We start from the raw sequence: 24,822 nt of genomic DNA on the forward strand, positions 1-24,822 counted from the left end.
TTTTATAGTCTGTATATTACTAAACGTTCTTATTAAAGTAATAGCACTGAACAGTTTAAGTTACATATTAGCATTCAGTGACACATCTACACAGGTGGTTGCTTTTGTTCAGCTTGCAAACTGAATTTGTAGCAGTCAATAGGAGTCATCTATTGCCTAGAGCGCAGTGCTGTTTTTAGACCTTGGTTTTCAAAATCACCTCAGAAAACTGTGTACGTGTGACATACAGAAGAGGAAAAGAAGGTTATTGCTTGTTTGTTGCATCAGGCTCTCTAAAAGAAGAGACTTTGAATGGAAAAGAACCGTTGACAAAGAAGGGCAAGATGTTGAAGTTCTGAACTGCACCCTCGTGCTAAGGAAGCCAGAGACTGTGCTAAGCATGAGTGTGCCGCCTTGTCCCGTGCTGAAAACGTGGGCAAGGGAAGTCTACGGCTTGAATATCCTGACATATGCTCGCCTGAACACTTTTCTTTTGCATAACATTGTTTCCCACACTATTTGGATTTATAGATGAGGATTGGCAATAGGTTTATTAATATAAGCCCTTTTACTTGGACAAGACACCACTAGGACTGCGTTATTATTTGATGGCTGTTGCTTGCTCCCATCTTTAGATTTAGGATTAGATGGGCGTTTTCTTAAACCCAATTGAAGTTCAATCAACACCCTTGAACTGTGGTCACTTGTGTCTGTCTTACTGTTGAGACCATGCCTTCCTTACATGTCTGAATACAGGAATTCAAGCGCTAACAGCCATTTTACATTGAAGTAAATGTGGAAAACTACTAGCTGTACGGCGTTCTGTTGCTTGTCCACTTACACTTATAAAACGAAACAGATGCGTGACAAGTGCTATCAATGTCAGGACGTAAATAAACATGATTTGTATTTATTGTTTATATAGCGCTTTAATCCAAAAGCGCTTTACATTATAACAACAAGTTACACAGAAATATATAACAGTAGAAGCAATTTACAAGACCTGAATCAAACCAATAAAACCGTAGGTAGAGCAATTAACCTGTGAGGGTAAGTAAGGGAAGGAGGAGGGAAACAGAAAGGGCATTAGGGTGAAGATGTAAGGAGGGAGAGGTAAGGGTAAGGGGAAAGGAGCGGGTAGGAAAGGTGAGTAGGGGGAAGATGTGAGGGAAGAGAGAAGTGAGAGGGGATGAGGGTATCAGGGTGGGTAATGGAGGAGAGATTTCAAGGAAGTATGGAAGGAGGAAAAGGTGGGGTTGGAGCAGATAGAGAGGGAGGGAGTTCAAGTGTATGTGGGCTAGGAGCAGAAAGGAGTGGAAACGGGAAGAGGCACATGGGGAAGGGGGGACGGTGAGAAGGAAGAGATCAGCAGATTGAAGTGAACGGGAAGGGGTGTAGAAAGAAAAGAGAGAGGCGAGATAAGGGGGAGCGAGGTCATGAAGAGATTTAAAGACGAGACAGAGGAAATTAAATTTAAGTTGGGAGTGAAAGGGAAGCCAACCAAGGTAAGAAAGCGAGGAAGAAATGGAGTCGTGAGGAGCAAGCAGACAGAGGGTACGGATGGCTGAGTGGTAGAGGGATTTGAGAGGGGCGAGATGAGATGCAGGGAGTCCAAAGAGGATAGAGGAGCATTAGAAGAGGCGAGAGAAGATGAGGGAGGAGATTAAAAGTTTAGTGGCATGGAAGGTGAGAGATGAGCAGACTTTAAGAATGTTGAAGAGAAGGTAGTGACAGGCGCGAGAGAGAAGAGAAATGTGGCGGGAGAGGGAGGAGTGAAAGTGAATTCCTAGATTGCGAACGTGGGAAGAGATAGGGAGGTTAGAGGGGAAAAGTGAACAAAAGGTGGAGGACAGGGAGGGGGAAGTGTGTTGGAGGGAAAGAATAAGATTTCTGTCTTATAGGTGTTGAGGGAAAGAAAGTGGGATGACATCCAATTTTTAATGGCAATAAGAGAGGACGAGAATTTAAGGTGAAGGTCAGGAGAGAAGGAAGAGAAGGAAAGGATGAGTTGGGTATCATCAGCATAGAAATGGTGAGAGATACCGAAGGAAGAGATGATGGGGGAAAGAAGAGAGGTGTAAAGAGAGAATAGGAAAGGGCCAAGAACCGAACCTTGGGGTATGCCGTAATCCAAGGGGAGGGTGGATGAGGTACGACCGCCCCAGGATAAAGCAAAAGAGCGGGAGGAGAGGTAAAAGGAGAGCCAGTTGAGAACAGAGCCTTTGAAACCAAAGGAAGAAAGAGTGTTGAGAAGTAAGGGGTGATCGACAGTGTCGAAGGCAGCGGAGAGGTCGAGGAGGACAACGACAAAGGAGTGCTTATAGTACCGAGCAGAGAGGAGGGAGTTGAGAACATAAATGAGAGCAGTTTCAGGGGAGTGTTTAGGTCGGAAGCCAGATTGAGAGGAAGGAAGGAGAGAAAGGTTAGAAACAAAGGCTGAGAGCTGGGAGTAGGCTCGGCGTTCAAGTAATTTAGTTTGGAATAGGAGTAGAGAGATTGGACAGAAGTTTCTTCAGAATAGGTATAATGGTAGCATGCTTGAATTCGGAGGGGAAGGTAGCTGAGGAGAGACATGTTGAAGGAGGTTAAGTAAGGAATGAGAAGAGGGTAGATCTTTGGGATAAGGAAGGTGGGGAGAGGGTCAGTGGGGGCCGACGCAGGATGGGCATGGAATGGAGAAGGGACACATCAGAAGGGGAGACAGGTGAGAAATCTGATATGCAAGATGAAGGGGAGAGGGGGGGAAGTGGAAGGGGGAAATGGAAGGAGAGCAGAGAATAATTTGGCAAAGAGAGAGAATCTTGTAGGAGAAGAAGTCAGCAAAGTCAGAAGGATAGAGGGTGTATGTGGTTGAGGGGTCAGGGGTAGGCGGGGAGAGAAGATGAGCGGGTTTGAAAGATACAGCGAGGGTGTCATGATCTCTGCTTCCAAAAGGTCAGGGTTTTCCCAACTCCCTTGGAAGCAGATCCATAACCCAGGTTCCGAGTACCAACCAGTCCCAATTGGGACCTTTTGGACCCAGTCCTGGCGCCAGTGGCACCAGGCTCATAAATATGCCCAGTCCCAGCGCTGGAAGCGCCGGGCTCATAATGCTTGGGTGGACTTACCTGCAGCAGACCATGCTGCTTACTTGCCTGCCAGTTGAGCCTCTGATCCTCTTCTGTTTGGAACTACTTTTCCTGTTGGGTGGGGCAGGAGCCACTCCCTAGATTCAGAACACTGGAACTCTTCTGGAAAGCAGGAACTCTTTTCTTACCTAGGCGTGGCTGTGGAAGGAGACACCTAAGCACTACAGGAGGCTATTTAAACCACACCCGATGGATGAATCTTGCTTTGCGTTATTCTGCATCCTCTGCAGCAGAACGCTCATCGTGTCTTCTGCATCTGATCCTGGGCCTAAGGAAAAAGGCTTACCATCCTGAATCCAGTCTTCAGCAACACCTATAAAGACAAGAAAGAACAGGTTAGCATTACGGTCTTCAGTGACAGCTCTTCACTTACCTGGTCCATCGGCTGTCACCAACGCCTCGCGCTGCATTCCGGCATCTGAAAGACAAAGGCTTACCTACTCTTCGTGCGCTCCGGAGGTCTTCACACTGCATCCCGCATCTGAAAGACAAAACAAGGTGCGTTTAAAGACATTGGGGAACTTTAATACTCACGTGCCATTACTCCTTTCCACATCTAACCCAGTGGGTATTCCGGCACCCTGCAGCCGCTCCGAACTTGTACCTGCAAAATAAAAAGACAGTTAGAGCGCATCGTGAAGCAGGCAACAAGCGCTTACTTACGTGCTTCCAGGCGCTTCTATTCATCACACGGGCTCCATCTTCAACTCACTTCAGCCCGTCATCCGCCATCGCCGGAACCCTGCAAAACAAGAAACATCATTACTAAAGACTTTAAAGACATTAGAATTACTCGAAACTTACCGTTCGTGCAGTAAACGACGGACAGCAGTCCTCTGAAGTCAAGAGGCCTGCTCCCCTTATCCAGTGAAGAAACTGGTTACAGCACCCTGCCCCGAGGCAGATGGAGAGCACGGCGTTCACTTACCTAAGGTGAGAGCGTTAACCTTTGGGGTTCTACAGGAGAAGAGGAAGGGAAGAAGAGAGAGACATTCAATAACCCAGTTCTTTAATCCCATATTTTCTATCTGCAGACATCTTACCCTTCAAGTCAGACATACAGTGCACAGAGGTCCAGCCCAAAGAGCCAGCCGTGTGTTACACATCACCTTTGCAGATACGGTATACGCCCAGTCAAGACCGGCGCCTCTACGGGAATCAGGTGAGCGTTACAGAGGGTGAGAGGCTTGGAAGTGGAGAAGGTTAGAATAGTAGGAACATTTAGCAGAGCTGAGGCAGAAGTCATCAAGAGAGTGGTAAGAGAAATACGAGGTTTGATTGGATAGCGAGGGACATTTGAGCCAGTGTTGCTCGAGGCGACGGAGGAGACTCCACATGGAGAGAAGTTGAGGGGAGAGCCAAGGTTGAGAGGGTTTGTAAGTAGGACGGAAGGAGGAGAGGGGGTAAAGTTGATCAAGGGTGGAGAAGACAGAGGAGGAAAGAGTGGCTAGAGCATCATTGGCCGAGTGAGAGACGTAATCAGGGAAGGGGGTGAAGAGAGGAAGAGCAAGTGTCAAAAAAGAGAGAAGGACTAAAGTCGCAAAGGTCACGTCAAGAGAAAGAGGTAGGGGAGGGTACAGGAGCAGAAGAAAGGAGAAGGGGAGTAAGGGAGAAGGAGAGTAAAGCATGGTCAGAGAGATAGTTGGGTAGTGTAGAGACGGTGGAGGAGAGGTAGGTAGTGTTAAAGATAAGATCATGAACAGAGCCAGAAGAGTGGGTAGGAGAAGAAGTGAGAGGAAGGTAGGAGTCAAGGATGGAGAGAAGAGGGGAAAATTGAGGGGGAGTAGGGAGGTGAAGATTGAAGTCGCCAAGTACAGTGAGAGGGGAGGGAGAGATAAGAGAAGGTGGTCGAGGTCATCGTAGAAGGAGGAAAGGGGGCCAGGAGGTCAGTAGATGATTAGAAAGGAAATGGGGGTGAGGGGAAGTAAATGATTTGTATTGGTATTTGAAGGAAGGGAAGGTATGAAGAGGCAGTGGAGAAGTAGAAGAAAGGTATTTAGGGTGGAAGAGGAGGCCAATGCCACCGCCACGACCAGAAGAACGAGAGATATTAGAGAAGCAAGAGGAGGTGGTGAGAGAAGCAGGGACAGTAAAGTTGTGAAGGGGGATCCAGGTTTCGGTTAGACATAGGAAATGAAGGTTAAGACAAAAGAACATGTCCAAGACAGCTGCGGTCTTATTGCAGAGGGATCTGGCTTTCCAGAGAGCAATGTTGATGAGGCTAGAGGGTTGGACAATAGGGGGGTAGATAAGGTTAGGCTGAAGAGGGAGGGTGGGCGTGGGTTGGGAAGAGTGGGGGAGGGGGTTGAGCAAGGGAATGGACATTGAGGAAAAGGGGAATGGAAAGGAAGTGGGAGGGGGAGGAGTAATGAGGATGGGAAGAGAGAGGTCTGGCAATGGCATGACAGAGGGGAGCAGAGTGAGCTGTGATGAGGAGGGAGTAAAAGGAAAAGAAGGGGGAAGGTGTATAGAAGAAGGAAGAAAGAAAGAAAGAAAGAAAGAAAGAAAGAAAGAAAGAAAGAAAGAAAGAAAGAAAGAAAGAAAGAAAGAAAGAAAGAAAGAAAGAAAGAAAGAAAGAAAGAAAGAAAGAAAGAAAGAAAGAAAGAAAGAAAGAAAGAAAGAGTCAATGGGGAGAAAAAGCAATCAGGACAGGGTATGAGAACCTCGGATCAGAGGGTTTGGATGGGGGTAAGGGGAAATAGGAGACCTAGAGATGGTGGGTTAGCAGTCAGGCGAGCTCAGGTAGGAGCAAGCAGATCGCTGATCAGAAAGGGCCAATGGTAGCCAATGGGGGATGAAGAATCTTGGAGGTGGCAGGGAGGTCCGCTGATAGGAAGGGCCAGGTGGTGACCGGCGGGCCACAGAGATAAGATGGGAAATAGATAGTAGCAGGAGGTCACAGTTCAGAAAATCTCAGGTGGAAGTAGGCGGTCAGTGTTAGGGAGAATTCTCTGTTTAGGCTGAATTTCCTAACCTAGTGAGTCCCCCAGCAGCTTTGCTGGATTTTTGGGGTTTATTTTTTTCTCCTGCCAAGAGTGAGACTCTTTTACCCTCACTCTTGGACCTGATTTGAGAGTGTTACTGTGACTTGCTATGTGCTTATGGGCTAGGGGGTATTTTTCCCCTTAGGCTATCATTGGTTTTTGAATGTGTGTTACACAGCACCCTCAGTGCAGTAACACAGGGGTGTCATAGAGACCCCCAAACATAGACTCCACACCCTGGGACTGACTACTGTCTCCCTGGGTCTGTAAAGTCACCATTGACTTTACTAGTCTTAACTTAGGAACTTAACCAGTACAAACCATCTTACTGTGGAAGTACTGGTAGGGGCAATTAGATTGCCCCTGGGTCTGTTGTCGAGGGGGTACTGACCCGTCCCCCCTCGCCGAGTTCTGGCTGGTGGCAGTGGATACCACGGAAATATTCCACCGGAATATTTCCCAATGGGATTTCCCATTGTTTTTAATGCACCACTTTTTGGTGCAATGTTAAAGATACCGCCGGTTTATTTATTTAATATAAATTCACCGGTTGGGATTTTTTGCCAGAACTCGCCGCCAAAATGGCGTCTAGGTTCACTTCAGTAACCCTGAACCCGAATCGAGCCTTTGTTCCACTTTTGGCGGGCTTCTGCACAGAAGCCCTCCACAGTGGTGCCATTCTGTCTGGGTACCACAGGAGGTGTGGGAGGGGGTTTAGGCACCCTGGACTGAGTTGCCTTGCCAACTCATGTCGCACTCTGGTGTGATTGGCCCAAGTGGTGAGCCACCCCGCTCACCACTTAGAATGTTTGAGTGACAGCTAGGCTGTATGAATGGGGGTTTGCTGCATGAAAGCAGGGTTTTTGGGACTGGTTCTTCAGAAGTCGCGCCACAGGACCTAAGAAGCCGAAGAGGGAGAAGCCGAGACGACCTGCCAAGACGACACCACCGGTGAAGCCCTGCGGAACCGTCTCACCACTTTTACCGACGACAGAGGAGATCTCCCGCCGGAGAGTCTCTTTCCCTTAACTGGTGGGGACAACCAGTTGCTGCCTTCTTTTCGCCGTCCCGAAGCATCTCGTGGCCGCCTTGCCTGTGCCAAGCACCTCGGCAACCGGGATACCACTTTTTACCTCAACCGCAAAAGAGGGGTAAAATCCTTTGTGACCGGAAAACTCCACGGCTGGTCTCATCCCTGGTAGTGCAACGACCTGCAGCTTTCCTCCATGTCGAGATCACCTCTTCCTCTGGACGACGCCGCGACTTGCACCCACTACCAGGAACAACTACCACCGCTGGAGGATCCTTTCCACTTTTAAAGGTACTGTGTTCCGCCTGGCTTCCCTTGCCACCGATTGTACGGGGTAGATTTAGCCCTCGGCTCTCGACCCTGGGTAAGCCTGGGACACCCTAACTAAACTTTTTCTAAAACTCTGTAAAACCTTTTCTACTCACCTGCAAAGACTTGTGACATTGTGTGATCTTGGGCATATTTTCGCCTGGCTTTCTCTAAAGCGGGCCACAAACCAATTCTCCTTGTTCCACAGTTGACTGCCTTTGCTAACCTTATGTGAAAAGTGTTTTACCTTGCTGCTTTCATTACTTCTGTCTTTTCCCTCCCTTTTCTAATAACTTGTTGGAGTGCCATCTGATGTTAAGCGCTCACCTCTGTTTGGAAATAAGTGGTGTTAACTTAGACTTGTCCAACAAATGACTAGGGATGTACATATAAGTAATAGTGACTGTGTTTTGACTTACTTACCTTTTTCTGTGCTAGTGTAATTTATGAGTGTGCCTTTAAAATAAATAAGTATATACTTTTACACCTAGCTCTGGTCAGTGTTTGCTTGTACTACTGTGCCTCTGTACCTATCCTGTATCCTCTATATACTGCCTAACTCTTCTTGAGGGAAGTCTGACTGCTCAGCCACAGCTACCACAGTGAATCTGTGTGGTGCAGACTGCTACCAAGTGGGTTTACTGCCAACACCTGTAATCTTAAATCTTTTGCAGTGGTCCCAGAGGGAACTGCACAGGTTTCTGCTTAAGACGGTCCACGGAAGATGAGGAATCCAGTAGGTGGTAGGAAGGCAAGCAGATGGGAAGGGCCAGGTGGTGACAGGCAGACCGTAGAAAAAGAATGGGCTCAGGTGGTAGCAGGAAGTCCACAGTACAGAGGTCAGATGGTAGCAGGCGGCCCGAGGAAGATGAAGAACCCTGGAGGTAGGGGTCCACGGGTGGTAGCAGGTAGATCACAGTGCTGAAGTCCCAAAGGTAGCGGGCAGTGCGTGAAAGATGAAGAGCCTTGGAGGTGGCGGGGGCCAGCAGGCAGGAGGGTGCAGGTGATAACAAACATGCCACTGGGGAGAGGGACCAGGAGGTAGCAGGTGGTCCGGAGGGGCTAGAGGCCCAGGTGGAGTCAGGGGCAAGCAGATGGGAAGGTCAGGGTCGTCTGTGGAAGTTGAATAAACTAGGATGGGTAGGGAGTTTAGCAGAAGGGGCCAGGTGGTATCGGGCGAGCCACTAAGCAGTGGGTGGAAGCAGGAAGATTACCGATTAAAGGGTCTCAGGAGATAGTGGGCGGTCTGATTTGAGGGTTCTGTTTCAGCCTATGTTTTGCAAAACAAGGGTATGGATGAAGTAATTAGGTGAGAAAAGTGGGCAGTGGTTTATATTTATTCATTTGTATATGTATAGCAATATAGCTTAAACATAGTTACTAAATAACAGAGCACTGTACAAAACAGAGAGGTGAATAAATTGAGAGAACACTTAGGATAGCCATGGGATGGAAGAACTATTAGTATGGTTGATCCCCTTTGGCCATGTACATAAACTTTGAGATATACAGAGATCTGTGGGGAACCTGTATGCACATGTTCCAATTGTGACAGGGGATTTTCAGCTTTTCAATACGGAGTTGAAATGGTGCCACATAGGAGTACTGTTTTTTCAATTTGGGCAAAACACTATACAATGTAATAATTGCAACAACCATACTTTTTGCTCACTCAAAATGTTATGGCTGGGTTGTTCTAGGATTCATGCACATTTAAAGACATCACTACAAAACGGAATGGTTTTTTAGCCCTATGATTTACACTTTTTATAAATATAACTTTTTGACAAAATCTTTTAAAGCTAGTCAGCTGTTTCGTGCTCTGAAAAACCGGTGTATGAGCGCAATATAAATAAACTATCATAAAGTAGCATTGAATTACTTTCTTAGGCTGAAATCTGTGGCCTGGCGTGGCCTGGCCTGTGAGCAATTTGCATGTATTGGGTATATGCTAAACTGGCAGTGGATTCTATTGTTTGACAAAGCAGAACTTGATATATACTGATTTCCTTTTTTAAACATATAACGCATTGTTTGAAATACTTTGATTGTTTTTGCCTATGCAGTCAGTGGCGTGATAAGAGTAAGGAGGCTGACAAGGTGTTCTCATTTTGGCAATAGACTTATTATTAACTCAAAGCAAGTAAACCTGTCTTTCTCTATATCTAGAATGGTTATTCCTGCCTCAACAGAAAATACTTAGGTCCTCATCAGAATGCCAGTCAAAACAAAAAGGTACCGTCCTCTGTCCAAGCCAACAACTCGATCTCTGCCGCTAAGAACTAAACCACTCAATGTTCTAGCTTCTTAACAAAAGCACCTTCTCCTGGTGAAATCATCCATTCTTGGTTCATTCAATAGCAGTCTCTTGTGAAAGGGGCCGTTCTATCAAAAGCACTAGGACCTGGAGAATGAGTTCCTTATCCTGGTCTATTTGGGGACGTTTTCAAGATTCTTTCTTTATATTCTCTTGAACACTTTTTTAAAAAGTCCTTTCACTTCCTGCCAAGGATTAATTAACAAAGTGGTTAATCTTTTCTCAAATCTTCGTCTTACTGTTGATACCCTCTTAGTGCAATTTGTATCTTGACTACAGGGTTGATTGCTCTTGAATAGCTCTTGGTCCTTTTTATCTCTTTCCTGCAAGTTGGATGTCCTACTTTGATGGAGTTCACTCCTGAGGCACTCTTGATGTTTAGGACTCTTGTCACCACTGTGAAGAGGAAGTTCACTCTTGATGTATTCTTTACTTTGAAAGTAGGCATGATATTTAAGGAGACTATCCCTCCGAGTCTCTTGATCTTTACCTCCATGATTATCACACCAATAAGCCGACTTCTATTTTCAAGGAATACTGGACTCATGGTCTTTTATCACTATGATAAGGGGGTACACTGCTGAGTAACACTTGGCTCTTCTCTGAATATCACTGATGAGGGAGATCACTCGCGAGTACACTTGACTCTTTATCTGACTTGAACATTCAGCCGGACCCCACCCAGGTCTCCCACAACTCCCGTTACCTTGGCTGTGGTCGGAGTGCGTCTCTGGTTCTTCACGGGGTCTTGGGTTGGCTTCTCGCTCATATGAGTCTTCTGCATGTCTTTCTTCCATGGTTCCTGTTTAGGTGCAGCTCTGCAGCACTGACCTGCTTGCAGCGGTCTACGGTGCAGTTTCTACACCACTCGTTCCACCTCCCGGAGGTCGAGCAAACACTGGCAACCTTACAGTGGATGTTGGAGTCGGGTCCATTCCGACTCACCGAGAGACTCTTCCGCCTGCTGCTTGAGGTTATCTCGCTCGAGGGCCGACTGCAGTCCTTTTCTCTGAATTCAAATCTCCCAGGTCCGTGTCTCAGGACGCTAGGCTCCCATGCTGCAGCTGCAGGCCAACTGCCTGTTCCCAGAGTCTGAGCCCTTCTTCAATCTCTACGTTATACAGCGGCGACCGTCCCCGCGTTACCTCAAAGTCTCTTTCCAATCGTTTTGAGGTCATCATCATGCTTCCTTGATGCCACCTCGTCACTGTCTTGGCTATACATCCCAAGGTTATTTTTCATATTTCCCAGCTTCTTCGTCACAGTTATGTTGGACCTTGCAGGTGAAACAGAAGAAATCTTACAAGAGCACACAATAGTACTCTTAGGATGGTTATTAGGATGGTTAACAAGGGTCGTGGGATGTAAGGGAACGAGTTTAGGGAGGTTATTCACAGTACAGAAGTCCTTATAAGGGAGTCTCTCCCTAGGTGGTCCTCCCGCATGATAACAGCCATAGGAGACTTTTGGGTAGCAACCTCAACTTCGTAGCTTCATAGCGAAGGGCTCTCCTCTGCAGAGAAATGGCAAGCTCTTGTGAATTGTCACAAGCCCCGAAAAAACCAAACTACTTGATGAAATCCTGAATGCAGATACATCAAACAAAAGCCAACTAACGTTGATTGGCGTTTGCAATAATATACACATTACGAAAATAATCTTCCTAAAGGAAGCCGTCTGCGATCCTAAAAAGTAGGTACACTAAACTGCAGTGAAAATGCTATTACAGAGGCATCCTACAATTATTTGATGGTAAACACATGTACTTTTGCAGATGGTGCAATTGTGAATGGTGCAGTAACCCTGTTGTAAGAGATTTTAAAAACCGTTGTGAATTTATGTATGCCATGTCAGGCATGCAGTTAGGTGCACACTGTGAGGGGTCAGTAATGAGAGGCGGACACAAAGTTGTAATGTTTTCAACAATAGATATTTTTATCAAAGTAAAAGGGTTATTTACTTAACTAAGAAATATGCAAAGCTAGTTTAAAGAAGAGAAAATATGAAATCATAATTTGGAGTTCTGACATTTCATTCAATGTCTCTGGCAGTGGTATACACAATGCTGCAAAATTACACTTAGGAGGAATATCCTACAATGTAGATACAGGCGCTTGCATGGTGGAAGCTGGAACTTCTGTTTTCAAAACATTCTATGGTTAACCCATTTTATGCTATATGAACTGCCATCTATTTTTAAATAAATATTTCATACCAAGTCATAAACAAAATCAAATTACCAAAGAGACTTACATTTAACATTAAGGATAGCAAAGAAATGTGTTCCCACCCCCTGTGCTAGTAAATGTAAATTACCTTCTTCGCATCCTTCAGCTGCTTCTGCAGTTCCGCCTGCTGCTCTTGGATTTTGCTCTTCCATTCCTGCAGCTGCTCCAGTTGTATTTTGTACTTTTCAAGCTCCTTCAGCTTTGCTTTGTCCTCATTCCTCTTTATCTTCAAGGTCTCCAGTTTTTCCTCGAGGTCCTTCACTTGGGCCCGCAAACTCTCTTCCTCCTACAAAAAAAGGAGGAAGACAATCAATCCCACGGATACATAAAAGCAATGAAAATTGGCTATGTGGCAACATTAAAGTAACTGCATAAAATAGGATTCAACATTTTAACTCTAAGCATTGCCGCCTGCAGGCTACTTTCAATCTAAACCTGACACATGAAGGTATCGATTAAAAATAAAAAACAATGTAATTCAATTTCACTTTCTGCAGATTTCCCTAAATAGGTCCATGAATTAGTAAATCTGTTCAGGCCGCAACAACCGCCAATTAGCTTTTTGTTTTTCATATAGAAAAGCCTAGACATAGAAGAGCATCTGGGAACTTCTATTAGAACAAGGTGGCAGATGGAACATCAAAACTATTGTCTACTCAATACCTACCTCTGAGAATCAGTGCACTGCCAGACATCACACAGCATTAAGGACGTACCAGCAGCAGCTCTGCCCTATATATGGAGGTAACAGAGTATCGAAAATGTACTCGCAATAGTGTCCATTGTATTCTCACCACGGAAGAATGGGATCTAAGGCCTTTTTCCAAGCTAAAGTCTGTTGACATTGTAAAGCGCTTGATTGAACTTGCTGCATGGTTTGCGCTATATACACATTTTAAATAAAGCAAAAAAGGTCTCTGCAAATTTAGTAAAATGCAAGTGATTTGGCACTACCACTCACTGTCTTGGACACCAACTCTTTTCCATGAACCCAGACTTACCAACATAAGAATTTAGATAGCATTGCTTTTCAGGCAGCCCCACCGCCTACAGATTTTGGCGACCAATCCTCTCATTTTCTAACAGCTAAGCACTAGCTATTGTGTAGAGTCTAGACCTGGGCTCCAGAAAGCACAGCAAACCCAGAGTGTTAGAGAAAGTGTGGTATTCATGTGACTTCACACATATTGCCCGCAAGCACAGAGATAGTTCATCTTTTCCTGTGCGTACACTCAACTTTCGAGGAGCGCATGAGCGGTAAATGCATGAAGTGCACTACGGAGCAAAATTAAATAAAGCATTTCAGTGACTGCAAATTCCCCTCTCTGTGTTCTACAGTGAAATACCACAGGCTCCCAGCAACCTGGCACTGGTATATGGTGCTGGGAGGTTGTGGTCACCGCTACTGATGCTTTGGTAAGATCAGGTGAAGAATTTCTACAAGTGTATTGTCACTGCTTCTCTTCGGAGGGGAGTTTGGAGGCCACAAGTTGTTCTACTCACCATTGCACAAACAATAAAGGCCCAGTTAAAGGGTAAGGACATTAAATGTGGCTGACTGGATAAAGAAGTCACATTAAACCGGACTGATGTGAAGAAAAGGTATCTTATGAAGGCTGAGAATTAATGCCACCCACAAGTTCCTGTTTGCAAGGAGGGTATCTCATTCCCTTTCCTCCATTCGTTTGGGACATTCCATCCTTGCGGTCAGGACGGGAGGGCTTTTGAGCAGCACGAAAACATTTATTTTCAATTCAATGCGACTCAGAATGCATACATGGCAACGGCCTGACCCCCCATAGAACCTCCCATGGCTTCGCTCCCCAGTCGTTGGCAGCATGCGCCACATCAGCGTTTGAACAATCTGTCACTGTTGGGACGCCTGCCTCTATTGTGCCACTTTCAAAGCACTCTGCAGATACTCTGTTAAAGATCCAGTTGCTGTAAGGACGTCTTCAGACAACTGGCAAACATCCAAAGAATTTATTGAAGAAAAAAAGCAGCATCCAGTTAGTGATCTTTTCAGGTCACTCTGCGCTCGAAACATCTTCCTGGGGAGCTCAGGTTATCGGAGGGGTTTTCAAGTCCCAGCACCAACAGGCTTGTGCATGAGATACCCCAGCAGGAAACTAAGAACACCAGCGAGTTCCCAGAGATTTCCCGAGAAGGGGTTAAACCTGTCAACAAAACATTAGCTCCCCATTGAGAGGCTAACCTTGTTGAGGTTTGCGTAGATGTTCTCTAGCAAGGGTGCAACGTTATCAGGGCCTGTCCAGAGTATCCCATTGAAAAGCTAATTCAGGTATCAGTCCTACCGAGGTTCTCCACTTCAAGGCTAAACACACCAGCGGGAAATCACTGAGGATCCCTCTCGTATGGCTACATTTGTCACTGGTGTGACCCAGATTCCCAGATTAGGGGCTAAACATCACATCAGGGGTGCTTCAGAGGAACCCTCTGTTCAGAGGATTACAACTCAGTTTCTCAAGAGCAATCTCAAATGTCTGGTCTTTGTCTATATGGTTTTCAAATAGGCTGTTCATAAGAGCAGTGAAGGGTATTTGAGTTTGAAGGTCTAACCTTTTAAAATATCTACAACTATCAGGTTTTGTAATTTGCTCGTAAGCACCTTTAATGGTTTAGCTGGTCAGAGGGATGGTAGATATTCCTTCCAAGTCCTATACAACATATTATCATTACAGGAGAATATTGGTTTAACAGCATATCTTATTTGGATGTTACAAACTCTATTCAATACATAGTGAGACCAAGATCAACTTGCAAAGCAGCACTTGGTAATCCCTAGAGTAAGAAGAAAAGCCTTTTCCAAAAAACACAGGTTCATATCTTTTAACAATGTCCATCTGATCCCAGAGCCTCAGAACTTAAGGCAGTTTTTGGAGAAAACTCTGTTGTGAATGCTACATCCTTTAACCCTAATGAGGAGTCTAACACACCTGACAAGACAGGGAATCTAAACCTTTCTTAGTGCAGCTAACATGGTCTGATTGACAAAGCTCAGCTCTTAGTAGGTCAATACAAAGATACAATCGGTCCACATATCTCTAGTAAAGGCCCCACATTATTAAAGTCAAACATATAAAAATATCAGTTCAAATAAGTACGTCGGTATTAATACATAGTATTAAAAAGATAACACATTATAAAAACAGTAATGTCTATACAAGGACTCTCCAAACCCTGATGTCTACATGTGGGCCCACTCCCAGAGGTAAGTACCAACAGAAAACAGTTTGGTGGGGAGAGCCAAGGTCCTATAATATCCAACAAGCAGGCAGGTCCCCTATTGTCCTTCACAACAATTTACAGTCACCTGAAGACACAACCCAACTGCACTTTATGTGGAACCATAGACCTGGTGATCAGCACAAAACACATTTGATAGGGTAGAGGATCAAGAAAGGGAATTCACAATTTTCCCAGCAGGAAAATAACTTACAAATCCATAACGCCTAAAACAGTAATCCACAATAATTCGTACACCGTAGGACACAATATTATTAACATTTTAGCAACAGTTACCTCATTAATACAGTTCAGGGACAAAGTAATACTGTTAGGTTTAGTAACAATGTTAAACATACAGTCCCATTATAGAATATTCTTAAACATTGTTTTTTTTAAATCAGGAGGTAACTTCTAAAAATAATACATCTAGGTCAAGCGCTCACTGGATTCCAGATCAATATACAGGGGCAGATGAACACCCCTGAATATTGCCGAGTTTCAAAACAGGCTTAATGTTCCATAGGAATCAATGAGAGACTCTACAAGGCCATCTGCTTTAGTGGTGGTAAGGTTGTTTGACCTCACGGGTACGGATTCTGCAGCAAGCATCCACAGAAAAGGCCAATGTAGTCACCAAACAAATTTTCCAGAGGTCTCAAGACTGACCCGGAGCCCCAATAGGTGATGCAGAGGAGGACCCGAAATAGAACTGTATGGGAATTGCGGTAAAGACTTGCCTTTAAGGAATCTCTACCTCGGACCAGAGGGACATTAGATGTGGTGTATCGTGAGTAATCGCCCACCCCAGGGTGCAAACAGTAGGTACTCAAATCATAGTTTTAAGTGGAAACAGCTACAGCCGCACAAAACAATCAGGTAAGTTAACTGCTCTTTTCCACAGGTGCAGCTTTCAGATTTTGGTTCAGGGCCTTGCACCCTGAGCCAGTGACCCGGAAAAACATCACACGCTATTCCTATGACTTCGACTCGCAAGTCTTCATCAGAGAGGACCACCACAGAAAGACGTAGGGACGCGCAAAATCTGCTCCCAGCGGCTTGATGCAAAAAGATGAACATGGATGCCCTTAGCTGAAGGTATGCCGGGTGATTCCATCTCAGCATCTCTGGACACCACCAGCGACCCACAGCTAAGCAGATAGCAGGAAATAGTGGGAACCTGCAGGAGGCGTCGGGAAACAGACCAGTAAACGGTTCCAGAGTAGGGAGCTGGAGGCAGCAGCTATAGGTAGTCAACAGGAGTTTTAAGGAAGCCCTGACAGCACCTTTGGTGGGAAAGAATCCAATCCGGAATATGTCAAAACCACTACAATAACAAGTATTGCCAAGTGGGGGCTTTTTAAATTGCAAAAACAGCAGAATGTGCAGGAAAACTCCTTCAGCGTGTCAGCAGACTGGCCACCTATCAGTAACAAAACAACAGAAAGAAGCAGGAGCATGCCAAGGCCTAAATTGCACTTGCACAAAGGGACTGGCCAAAGGCCGACCAGCCAATCGCTAAAAGAAGCTGGTGGCAATGGATCAGATGGCCATCCGTTCAATTTGGTCAGTAGAACTGCCAATAAGCCAAACTCCACCCCATCCCCTCCACAGGAGGTGAGAGGAATAGCTTAGGGGCCTATACTGGCCTAAACCAATAAGGGCCACTTGGAGGCATGCCTGTGTGGGCTCACAAAGATCCCACTTGGTCACAATGGGCATTTTGGGTCTACCTCGTGGGCACCCTCAACAAAGGAAGCCTTGAAAGACAAAATGGCTGAGAGCAGGATTTTAAAAATCCCAGTGGTAACCCAATGGCTACAAAAATGGTACATTGGGCTACCAATGTAGTAAAACTACTTGAATCCTTGGTGAAGCCAAATCTAAGTATTGCGGCCTATACCCACTCCCTAAAACTGGAGTAGGGTGATAGAATCACCCTGGGGCATACACGCAAACACTGATAGCCACCTTTGATACTGAGCACCTATGGGGCGATCGAGCACCATGTACCTTAAGGTATATAGGGACATAATGGCAGGGGACTTCAGGAGAAGCACCATAGTCTCCAAAACGAAAGCAAAGAATCAAAAAAGACAGCCCTCGAGGTGGGGGTTGGTGGGGGGCAAAGGGGGTGGGCGCAAAACATTGAGGTGCTTTGGAGACCCCAAAATAGGTTAATCATAGGGTAGAATGCACCCATATTTGCTTTAAAGGATGTCGATTAATGTGGATTTCAGTTATTTTCTGTGAAAGAATCAACCCAATAAAGGTCACGTTTGCTTGATTGGCCACTTACTCAAGACATGTACCACAATCCCTTTTCCTTCATTTTGTCCTCCAAACATCATTGTGTTTAGTACATTATGTTGCTAGCCATTTATTTTTAGTTACAATAATCCTCTACTGCCACTGGTTGAATTTAAAAGTTTGTTCAGTGTCCTTAAGGAGGACTGAATCACCAGCATAACAGGACAATTACATTACAAAACAAATACATCAGACAATCTTATGTACAAGGCAGATCTTTAGCAGCCATCAGCATTTTGGTCATTGTGACGAATCCGTGGATGTTGTCCCTTCTTCCATGGAGGAGGAACCTTCACAAGTGGCCAGGGTGGTGCAGCCAGAGTCCAATAGTCTCCCTGTGGGTGGTGCACTGGGGAAGGATCACATGGGAGGGGAAACCCCTATGGGACAAGGGAGGAACATCCACCAAGAATGCAGTATTCCACCTACCCCCTTCCTCAACCTCTCACCCTAAAACGGTGATACAATTAACCAAATATCCATGTAGTTCAGTAAGGTAGAACTTGCAAAACACAAAATTCATATCAAAGCAGGGAAGAGCAGGAACTGTATATGTAAATCCTCTTAAAATGGGACTAAGAAGATGCAGAACAAGATACAGGAGTCTAACAGTAAAAATACTGAGAAGAGGAAGAACCAGGGAGGAATGAAGATCACTGCGCACAAGCTGCAAGTGCAGTCTCGTCGATATGGACCTGATAGTTGCATACAAACTGAGGAAGAACTCAACTTAATGTTGAGGCCTCCAGGGAGGAACCAGATGTTCAGAGCAGCGATCAGGAGACAGAAGGCAGGACGGGACGCCATGGAAGGAGCGAACCAGCTGAAGGGTCCGGTGTCGAGAGACAGTTTCAGGGAAGGAGGAGCAGCACCAGGCATCCGGCAGGGACGGCGAATGTGCAGAGCCAGAAGCTCAGCCGCGCGAACGAGGATTTCAAAACGCAGAGCCGCTGTAAGCAACAGGAGAGCACAGACCGGCACAGAAGCGCCTAGGCAGGTCAGAAACCATGCAAAAGCCCCAAGGCCACCGCGGACCATGGACACAAGTATGCAGGAGTGAGGGAAGGTGAAAAGGGCACAATGCAAGGGTGCAGCCATCAGGGTCTTCAAGGGAAGTCAAGGATAAGGGTTTGGTATAACGGGAGAAGTTGTGAAAGCATCAAACCCCATCCTCCTCGTCACAGTATCTGGAAAGTCAGAAAGCCAGGTGAACTAAACCCAGAAAACAAGTGCAAGTGTGGGACCCACGCCTAAGCCTCAGCAATCATCCTTATTGTGCCAGTACCTGGCAGGCGAGTAAACCAGGAGGACTAACCAAAGAAGAATACAAGTGTGTGTCTCGGACCCACACAGGGGAAAAAAGGCTACTTAAGCCTCGCCAATCATCATTGTAGTTACAGTACCTGGCAGGATAATGAACCAGGTATTACAAAATAAGAAGCACATGGAGAAATAAGCAAACCCTAAGCAAGGGAAGCCTGAGAAAGGCCATTGGAAGGGAGACACTCCCCCCAACTGTGTGAACTTCTCAAAACCAGCCTTAAAAAGGCCATAGGAAGGCAGAACCCCCCCGCCCAATGATGTGTATTTATCAAGAGGAGCCTGAGAAAGGTCAGTGGAAGGGAGACATTCACCTAACTTTGTTGAACTGTAAAACTTTGTGTTCATCTGAGACATTTTTGTTCAAAGCTCTAAACCAGTGTCCAGAAGAATGGAGTCATTCTTCTGGACCTAATAGATGGCACATATGTTATGCACTGCCCCTGCAACACTCCCCCAAACACCTGATAACTAAATTCTGTGTGGATGGAAAGCAGTGGCAAGCAAGAAGAGGGGAAAATCGGTTTTTAAATTCGAAAACCTTCAAAATGAGCGAAATCGCATACTCTGATTTCACTCGTTACTTATGGATCAGTTACACTCGCGGTAGGATAGCTTGGACAGAAATTCTTGTGGCTGCACTAAAGAGACGAGGAAGCTTACAGGCTACTGGGCCGGGCACCAAAGCCACATGAACACAGGTGAGAAGATCGATTTTGGGAGGGAAACAATGCAACAAAAATCACACGTGGCAGAATTGCAATTTATTTCACACAGGCTTTAGATTGGCAAACAGCTAGGAAAATGGGCTTAGCAGTCAAATTCTGAAATCGGTTTTGGGGCTGGGAAACAAAGACACAGAACAGCTAGGATACTAAGAGGACAGGATGACTCATGGGATGATGTGTTTTATTATGGGAAATGCAAATCGGATTTATAAAGGAAAGTGAAATACATGGGCAAAATCTGTTTTGTTAGCACAATGATTAGTTCTACTGAAACTATATGTTAAGGCTATAATTAGTAAAAACACTCGACAAAATTGTTACTTTCGAAGTGCAACAATAACGAACATGAATTTTCAATGTGGAATTAATGAATTTATTCCAAATGATACTAGGGACTTACACAGGTAACTGAAGGTAATGGAAAAGAAATATGCTAACAGATATAGACTAAACAGATTCTTCTAGTGAAAGGGTGAACAGAGGATACTGGCAATTTGGAAAATAACTAGGGTTGTTATGGGATTTTAATAGGATTTGAACAAGATGCAAAATAAAAGAGTGCGATATGTAGTTTTTGGGTACTGTGTGATGTGATACTTACAAGGTACACTTGAGTTGGGCAATTTGCACAGCCAGCAAGGTCTCTGGACAGCGGGGGCTAAAATCTGGTCACGGGCAGCGGGGTCAAGAGATTGGGTTACTGGGTCAGCTGGTCTCTCCTGGATTGGAACAGCTGGGCAAGGTCTGGTCACTCTGGACAGCGGAATGGGTCAGCTGAGCAAAATGTCCGGTCACTGAATTCTCCTAAACGGGATCAGTTGCCTTTCCTTCTTTCTCCCTGGATTATTGTGTATGCCTGGGTCTGGATAGGTGGTTCTGTCTGGATCTGGAGTCTTGGAATCTTGAAGGGTGAATTTTGAATATCCCTGTGTCTCCCTGTCTACCCCTTATATAGCCAGAATGATGAGAGAATTTTACAATATGGGCGGAAGTATCCTGGGCGTACCCCCTGAATGGGATGGGCCAGGCCATTGGGGTCGCCTCCTCACTCCGGGCTGATTGGTCGAAGGGAAGTGACCTCACCTTTGGTGTGTGCATTTTTATGACTCCCGTTGTCTCACAAGCCTCAAAAGTGGGTTATGGAACAAAACATCATATTTACAATAGTCATCATCATAAAAATCAGATGGGCAGATCCCATATTTCACAAGGAATATGCCGCTTTGAACGACAATTCAGTGCGATGTTGTTTCAAACTTGGGCACAATTTTGCCGTTTTCAGGAGCAACGTTTTATCCAAAATACAGCAAATGGCTACACCTATGCATAATAGTATTTGGCATAGTTTCCCCAAGTTTAATATCTGTGCCTATTATGCTTCTGTGAGGTTCCCTCTCGGTAGATTTAAACTAAAATAATCACAATGAGACAAAGTAGGTCAACTTGTTTCCGAAACAACTTTTATTCACATTTAAACTTTCTTTTCTTTTGTTTTCTTTCAGAAAAGGATACGGGTTCTGACTCTTGACGATTGTTCTTAGGGTGAAGGAAATCCTCGAGTGACTCAAAGGAGATATCTTCAGATAAGTTTTTGTTCAGGTTTGTTTTATCTTTTCTTCAGAGTTTTAATACATCTCTTGTTTAGGTTTTGTTCCATATAACTGTTCTATCTCGATTCATGTGTCTCCTGTTTTATTATATTATTCTTCTCTTCTCAGATCTCAGAACATTTATGGACTTTCAGGCTGCTGAGTCTCTTTAGAGGATTGCTCTTTTATGACTCGCTTTACATAAACTTTTCTCTAATTCCTTCAGACAGTTCTTTGCAAACTTTCTTCTCTCTCTTTTCAGTCAATCAATTTTCCTGCAAATCTCTCATTCAAACTTGTCTCTGTTCTTTTACCTCTCCTAAGGTACTTGTTATGCTTTATCGTCAGTCTTTGCCTCTTTCTTCACTTCTCTTCTCACTCTCTCACCCAGTCACATACCTTCACTTTCTTTAACACCGTGGATCTCTTCTCGTTACTCTGGTGTGATCTGCCTCGGCGCTCTTCCTGACGGATCAGCTGTTCGTTCCGACGCAGCTACTCGCCTCCTCCCCCTTTCAGCTGCTCTGTGCGTCGCAGCTGACCGCCATAAACTCCGCCCCTCGAAACGCCTTCTCAGGCGTTGAGCTCAAGTGCCGGAATCTTGTTATCTTCACCTTTGAGGCTTCCCAACGGTAATTTGGGCGTCTGCAGAACCTGAATCGGCTGTTTCCTCGCACTCGGAGCCTCGGCTTCCTCTCTCAGACCAGGGGGGTCGCCTTGATCCGATGCCGTGGTTCGTGCCCTCGACTTCACTCGGCAGTATTCACTCTTTCTTTACAGCGTTTATAAAAAAGGACAAACGATCCAACTACGGAGCGATTTCAGAACTATCGCTTACAAGAATAACTTATAACTTTAGCACGTAACTTAGCGCAACAACCTAATGAGCTTTCTTTCAGCACGGCAAAACGCTCCTCTTCATCAAGTTTGTCTTTAATAAGCCCATTCGTAACCGTCACCCTTCAATTCCTCCGCTTCTGTCTCCTGGCAACACAGTAAAAACAAACAAGACCATCATTTGTTGACACAGACCTTCATTTTTCCATATAAGCTAGCCTCTGATTGGTTCAGTGACTTCTCAATTACTCTTTTCCGTCTGACAGTCTGATTAACCCTTCATATGGTCTTTCTGCCTCGTATTGATAGAGCCTGAGCCAGCTGGTATCCTTTTTGTACATTTTATCTCATTTTTATCACAGCTTCCCCCAGAATTGCATTTTTCCATGTCATTTCAGTTCACCACGTGCCAGGAAGATGCACCTAGTCTTATTGTGCCTGTCCAAAAATCACATTAAAACTATCATAATATCACAGTACGGCTTATTCATACTGCAGGGAAAAATGCAAAGTATAAATGTCCTGCATTGTCAAGGAGGTGGATTTGCCAAAGATGCCGGCGGCGCAGCCACCCCTCATCCAAATAGTCTCCCCTGGGTTACCCTGCACAAGAGTTAGTCCTCCAGTTTGAATGTAGAGGAAATCACCCCCGAGGCAAAACTCAGGGTTTCATCCTTTGTCCTGGGGAGCCGTTCTGCCTGGCAGTCTGGGAGAACCTGTAATTATCACACTTGTCAGGTCCATAAGAACAGGGCCCCTGCCCTAGTTGACGGGGAGGTGTGACATTGGCCTTGCTGCCAAACGGATTTTACATAAATTCCTGGGCCTCAGCCAGGATGATTTGTGTTTTGGGCGGGCGGGGGAGAACAGAGCACAATACATATCTTTGCAGCCCCTCTCCCCACATGTACAATTGTGTTTCTGTGCGAGCTACAGTATTATTTCACATTTAGCTTTCCCAATGTCATTTTCTGCTTTGCAAAAACAGATTTACTCATGTTCTTTTTCTCTCATGTTTATTTCACAAAACGCAGTTTTTTACCCGCACGCAGCATCCTTTGCATTTACTTTCTGAAAGCATTTTATGGATCTGTTCAGTTTCTGGACACAGAGATATGGTTGAAAATGGTTTCTTGGTAATTGATATGAGGCAAGAGAGAGCATCTTTCCTTTGAAGTACTTTGCGTGTGTTGGTTTATTTAAAAAAGTAAATCCCAGCTGTGCGGACTTGAAGCAGAATTCTTTTGCTTTTCATGGACTTTACACTGATGAAACAAAGCCGTTCTGGGAGGGATGGCCCTATTTGATGGTGTTCAAAATAAAATACACAGACAGGGCTGTATTTTAATAGAACAAAGCTGTGTAATGTATGAAATGAAAGTGGCACCAGTGCAATGCCATTTTAAATGTAGGTCATTTTCCTGTGCAGCTGTGAATGCTTAAAGGACAGAAAAGCAATGTACAGCCACTCTGAATTTGAGTGGTTTTCTCTGGATTCATGTGAATGACAAAATGCAGCTATTCATTGGAGGGTCTGTGTTCAACTCTCGTTCCATATGTGCTCAAAAGACCAAAGTACAGCCATTTTTGGGTGACTGCTAAAATGCAGTTTTTGTTTGTGTGGTGGTTCTGCCTTAGGCCTTAAATGAACCCACAGTTCGTTCCAGTTGCAGGCAAGATGCCACTGGACTGTTCTCATACAGAGCCTTGCAAACGGAACTAGGTTTATACAAGAGGCCATTAGCCCAAATAGCCTTTGAAACCACCAGGCTGTTCGAACCCGATATGTTTTTAACTTTAAGATGGCTTGTTGAATTGCTTATACCCTTTTCAGGGGGTGGGGGGAAGCTCTGTGTAGAATAGGATCTATAACTGCTCCTAGAAATTGAATCCTTTGCGACGGGATGAGTTTGTACTTTGTCACGTTTATGGAAAACCTTAGGTTGAAAAGTGTGGCATGTAAATTGCATCTTTTGCAGCAATTCCTCCGGAGACTGGGCCTCGAGTAGCCAGTCGTCTAGGTAAGGATATAGATGTACTGTTTTAAGCGAAGGTAAGCTGCCACTGTTCCCAGAATTGAGTCCAAAGGGCAGCCCTGTGAACTGGGAATGAGAACTTCCTATGATGAACCTCTGGAACTGACTAATCTTTGAAGATAGGAATGTGAAAATAAGTATCCTGTAGAACTATAGATGCAATCCAATCGTTCAGATGAAGAGGCTAGAATCTGAGGAACGGTCATCATATGGAAGTTTTCAATTAACAGAAACTGGTCGAGATCTGAGAAGTCTAGAATTGGCTGGATCCAGCCGTTTTTCTTTGGGATCAGAAATTAACTCCCAACCTAATTCCTCTTGAGGAACTAATTCGATCGCTCCTAAGGAAAGGAGTTTTTGGATCTCTTCCGGGAGCTAAGGGGAAGATTTCTGGAGCTTTGGGGGGAGAATAGCCAGAAGGGCAAGACGGTAACCATGTCAAATAATGTTCAAACCCCATTCCTCTTGAGTAATGCTTTCCCAATGAGGAAGAAAGTTGGACACCCTTCCTGCTAACAGGGATGTATACTCCTTGATAGTAGGACCGGAAGGTATGTACATGTCCGGAAGGAAGTCAAATAGACTTCTTTTGTTCTTGTGAAGAATTTGACTATGGGGGGGAAGGGCCAGACATATTTAGGCCTATATCTTCTCTTCTTAGAAGAATACAACAAAGCTACTCACTGTAGTGACAACCTTACTCCTAGTCCATAGTCCCCTTTCCTCCATACCTGTGGGACATTCCGTCCTTCAGGACGGGACCGGAGCACTTTTGTCAAAA

At 45.1% G+C, this 24,822-nt stretch overlaps 1 protein-coding gene across 6 annotated transcripts in view; it reads right to left on the reverse strand.

The window, feature by feature from the left end:
* DCTN1 (dynactin subunit 1) overlaps positions 1–24,822 on the reverse strand; it is a 1,327,898-nt gene that overhangs the window by 718,927 nt on the left and 584,149 nt on the right. For all 6 annotated transcript variants that reach the window (XM_069632341.1, XM_069632339.1, XM_069632344.1 and 3 more), the window contains one exon: positions 12,064–12,261. In XM_069632341.1, the coding sequence (XP_069488442.1) occupies positions 12,064–12,261 (198 nt within the window). The remainder of the gene's footprint in view (positions 1–12,063; positions 12,262–24,822) is intronic.

This window comes from Ambystoma mexicanum, chromosome 6q (assembly GCF_040938575.1).
Source record: "Ambystoma mexicanum isolate Mex_15411 chromosome 6q, UKY_AmexF1_1, whole genome shotgun sequence".
Taxonomy (NCBI): Eukaryota; Metazoa; Chordata; class Amphibia; order Caudata; family Ambystomatidae; genus Ambystoma; species Ambystoma mexicanum.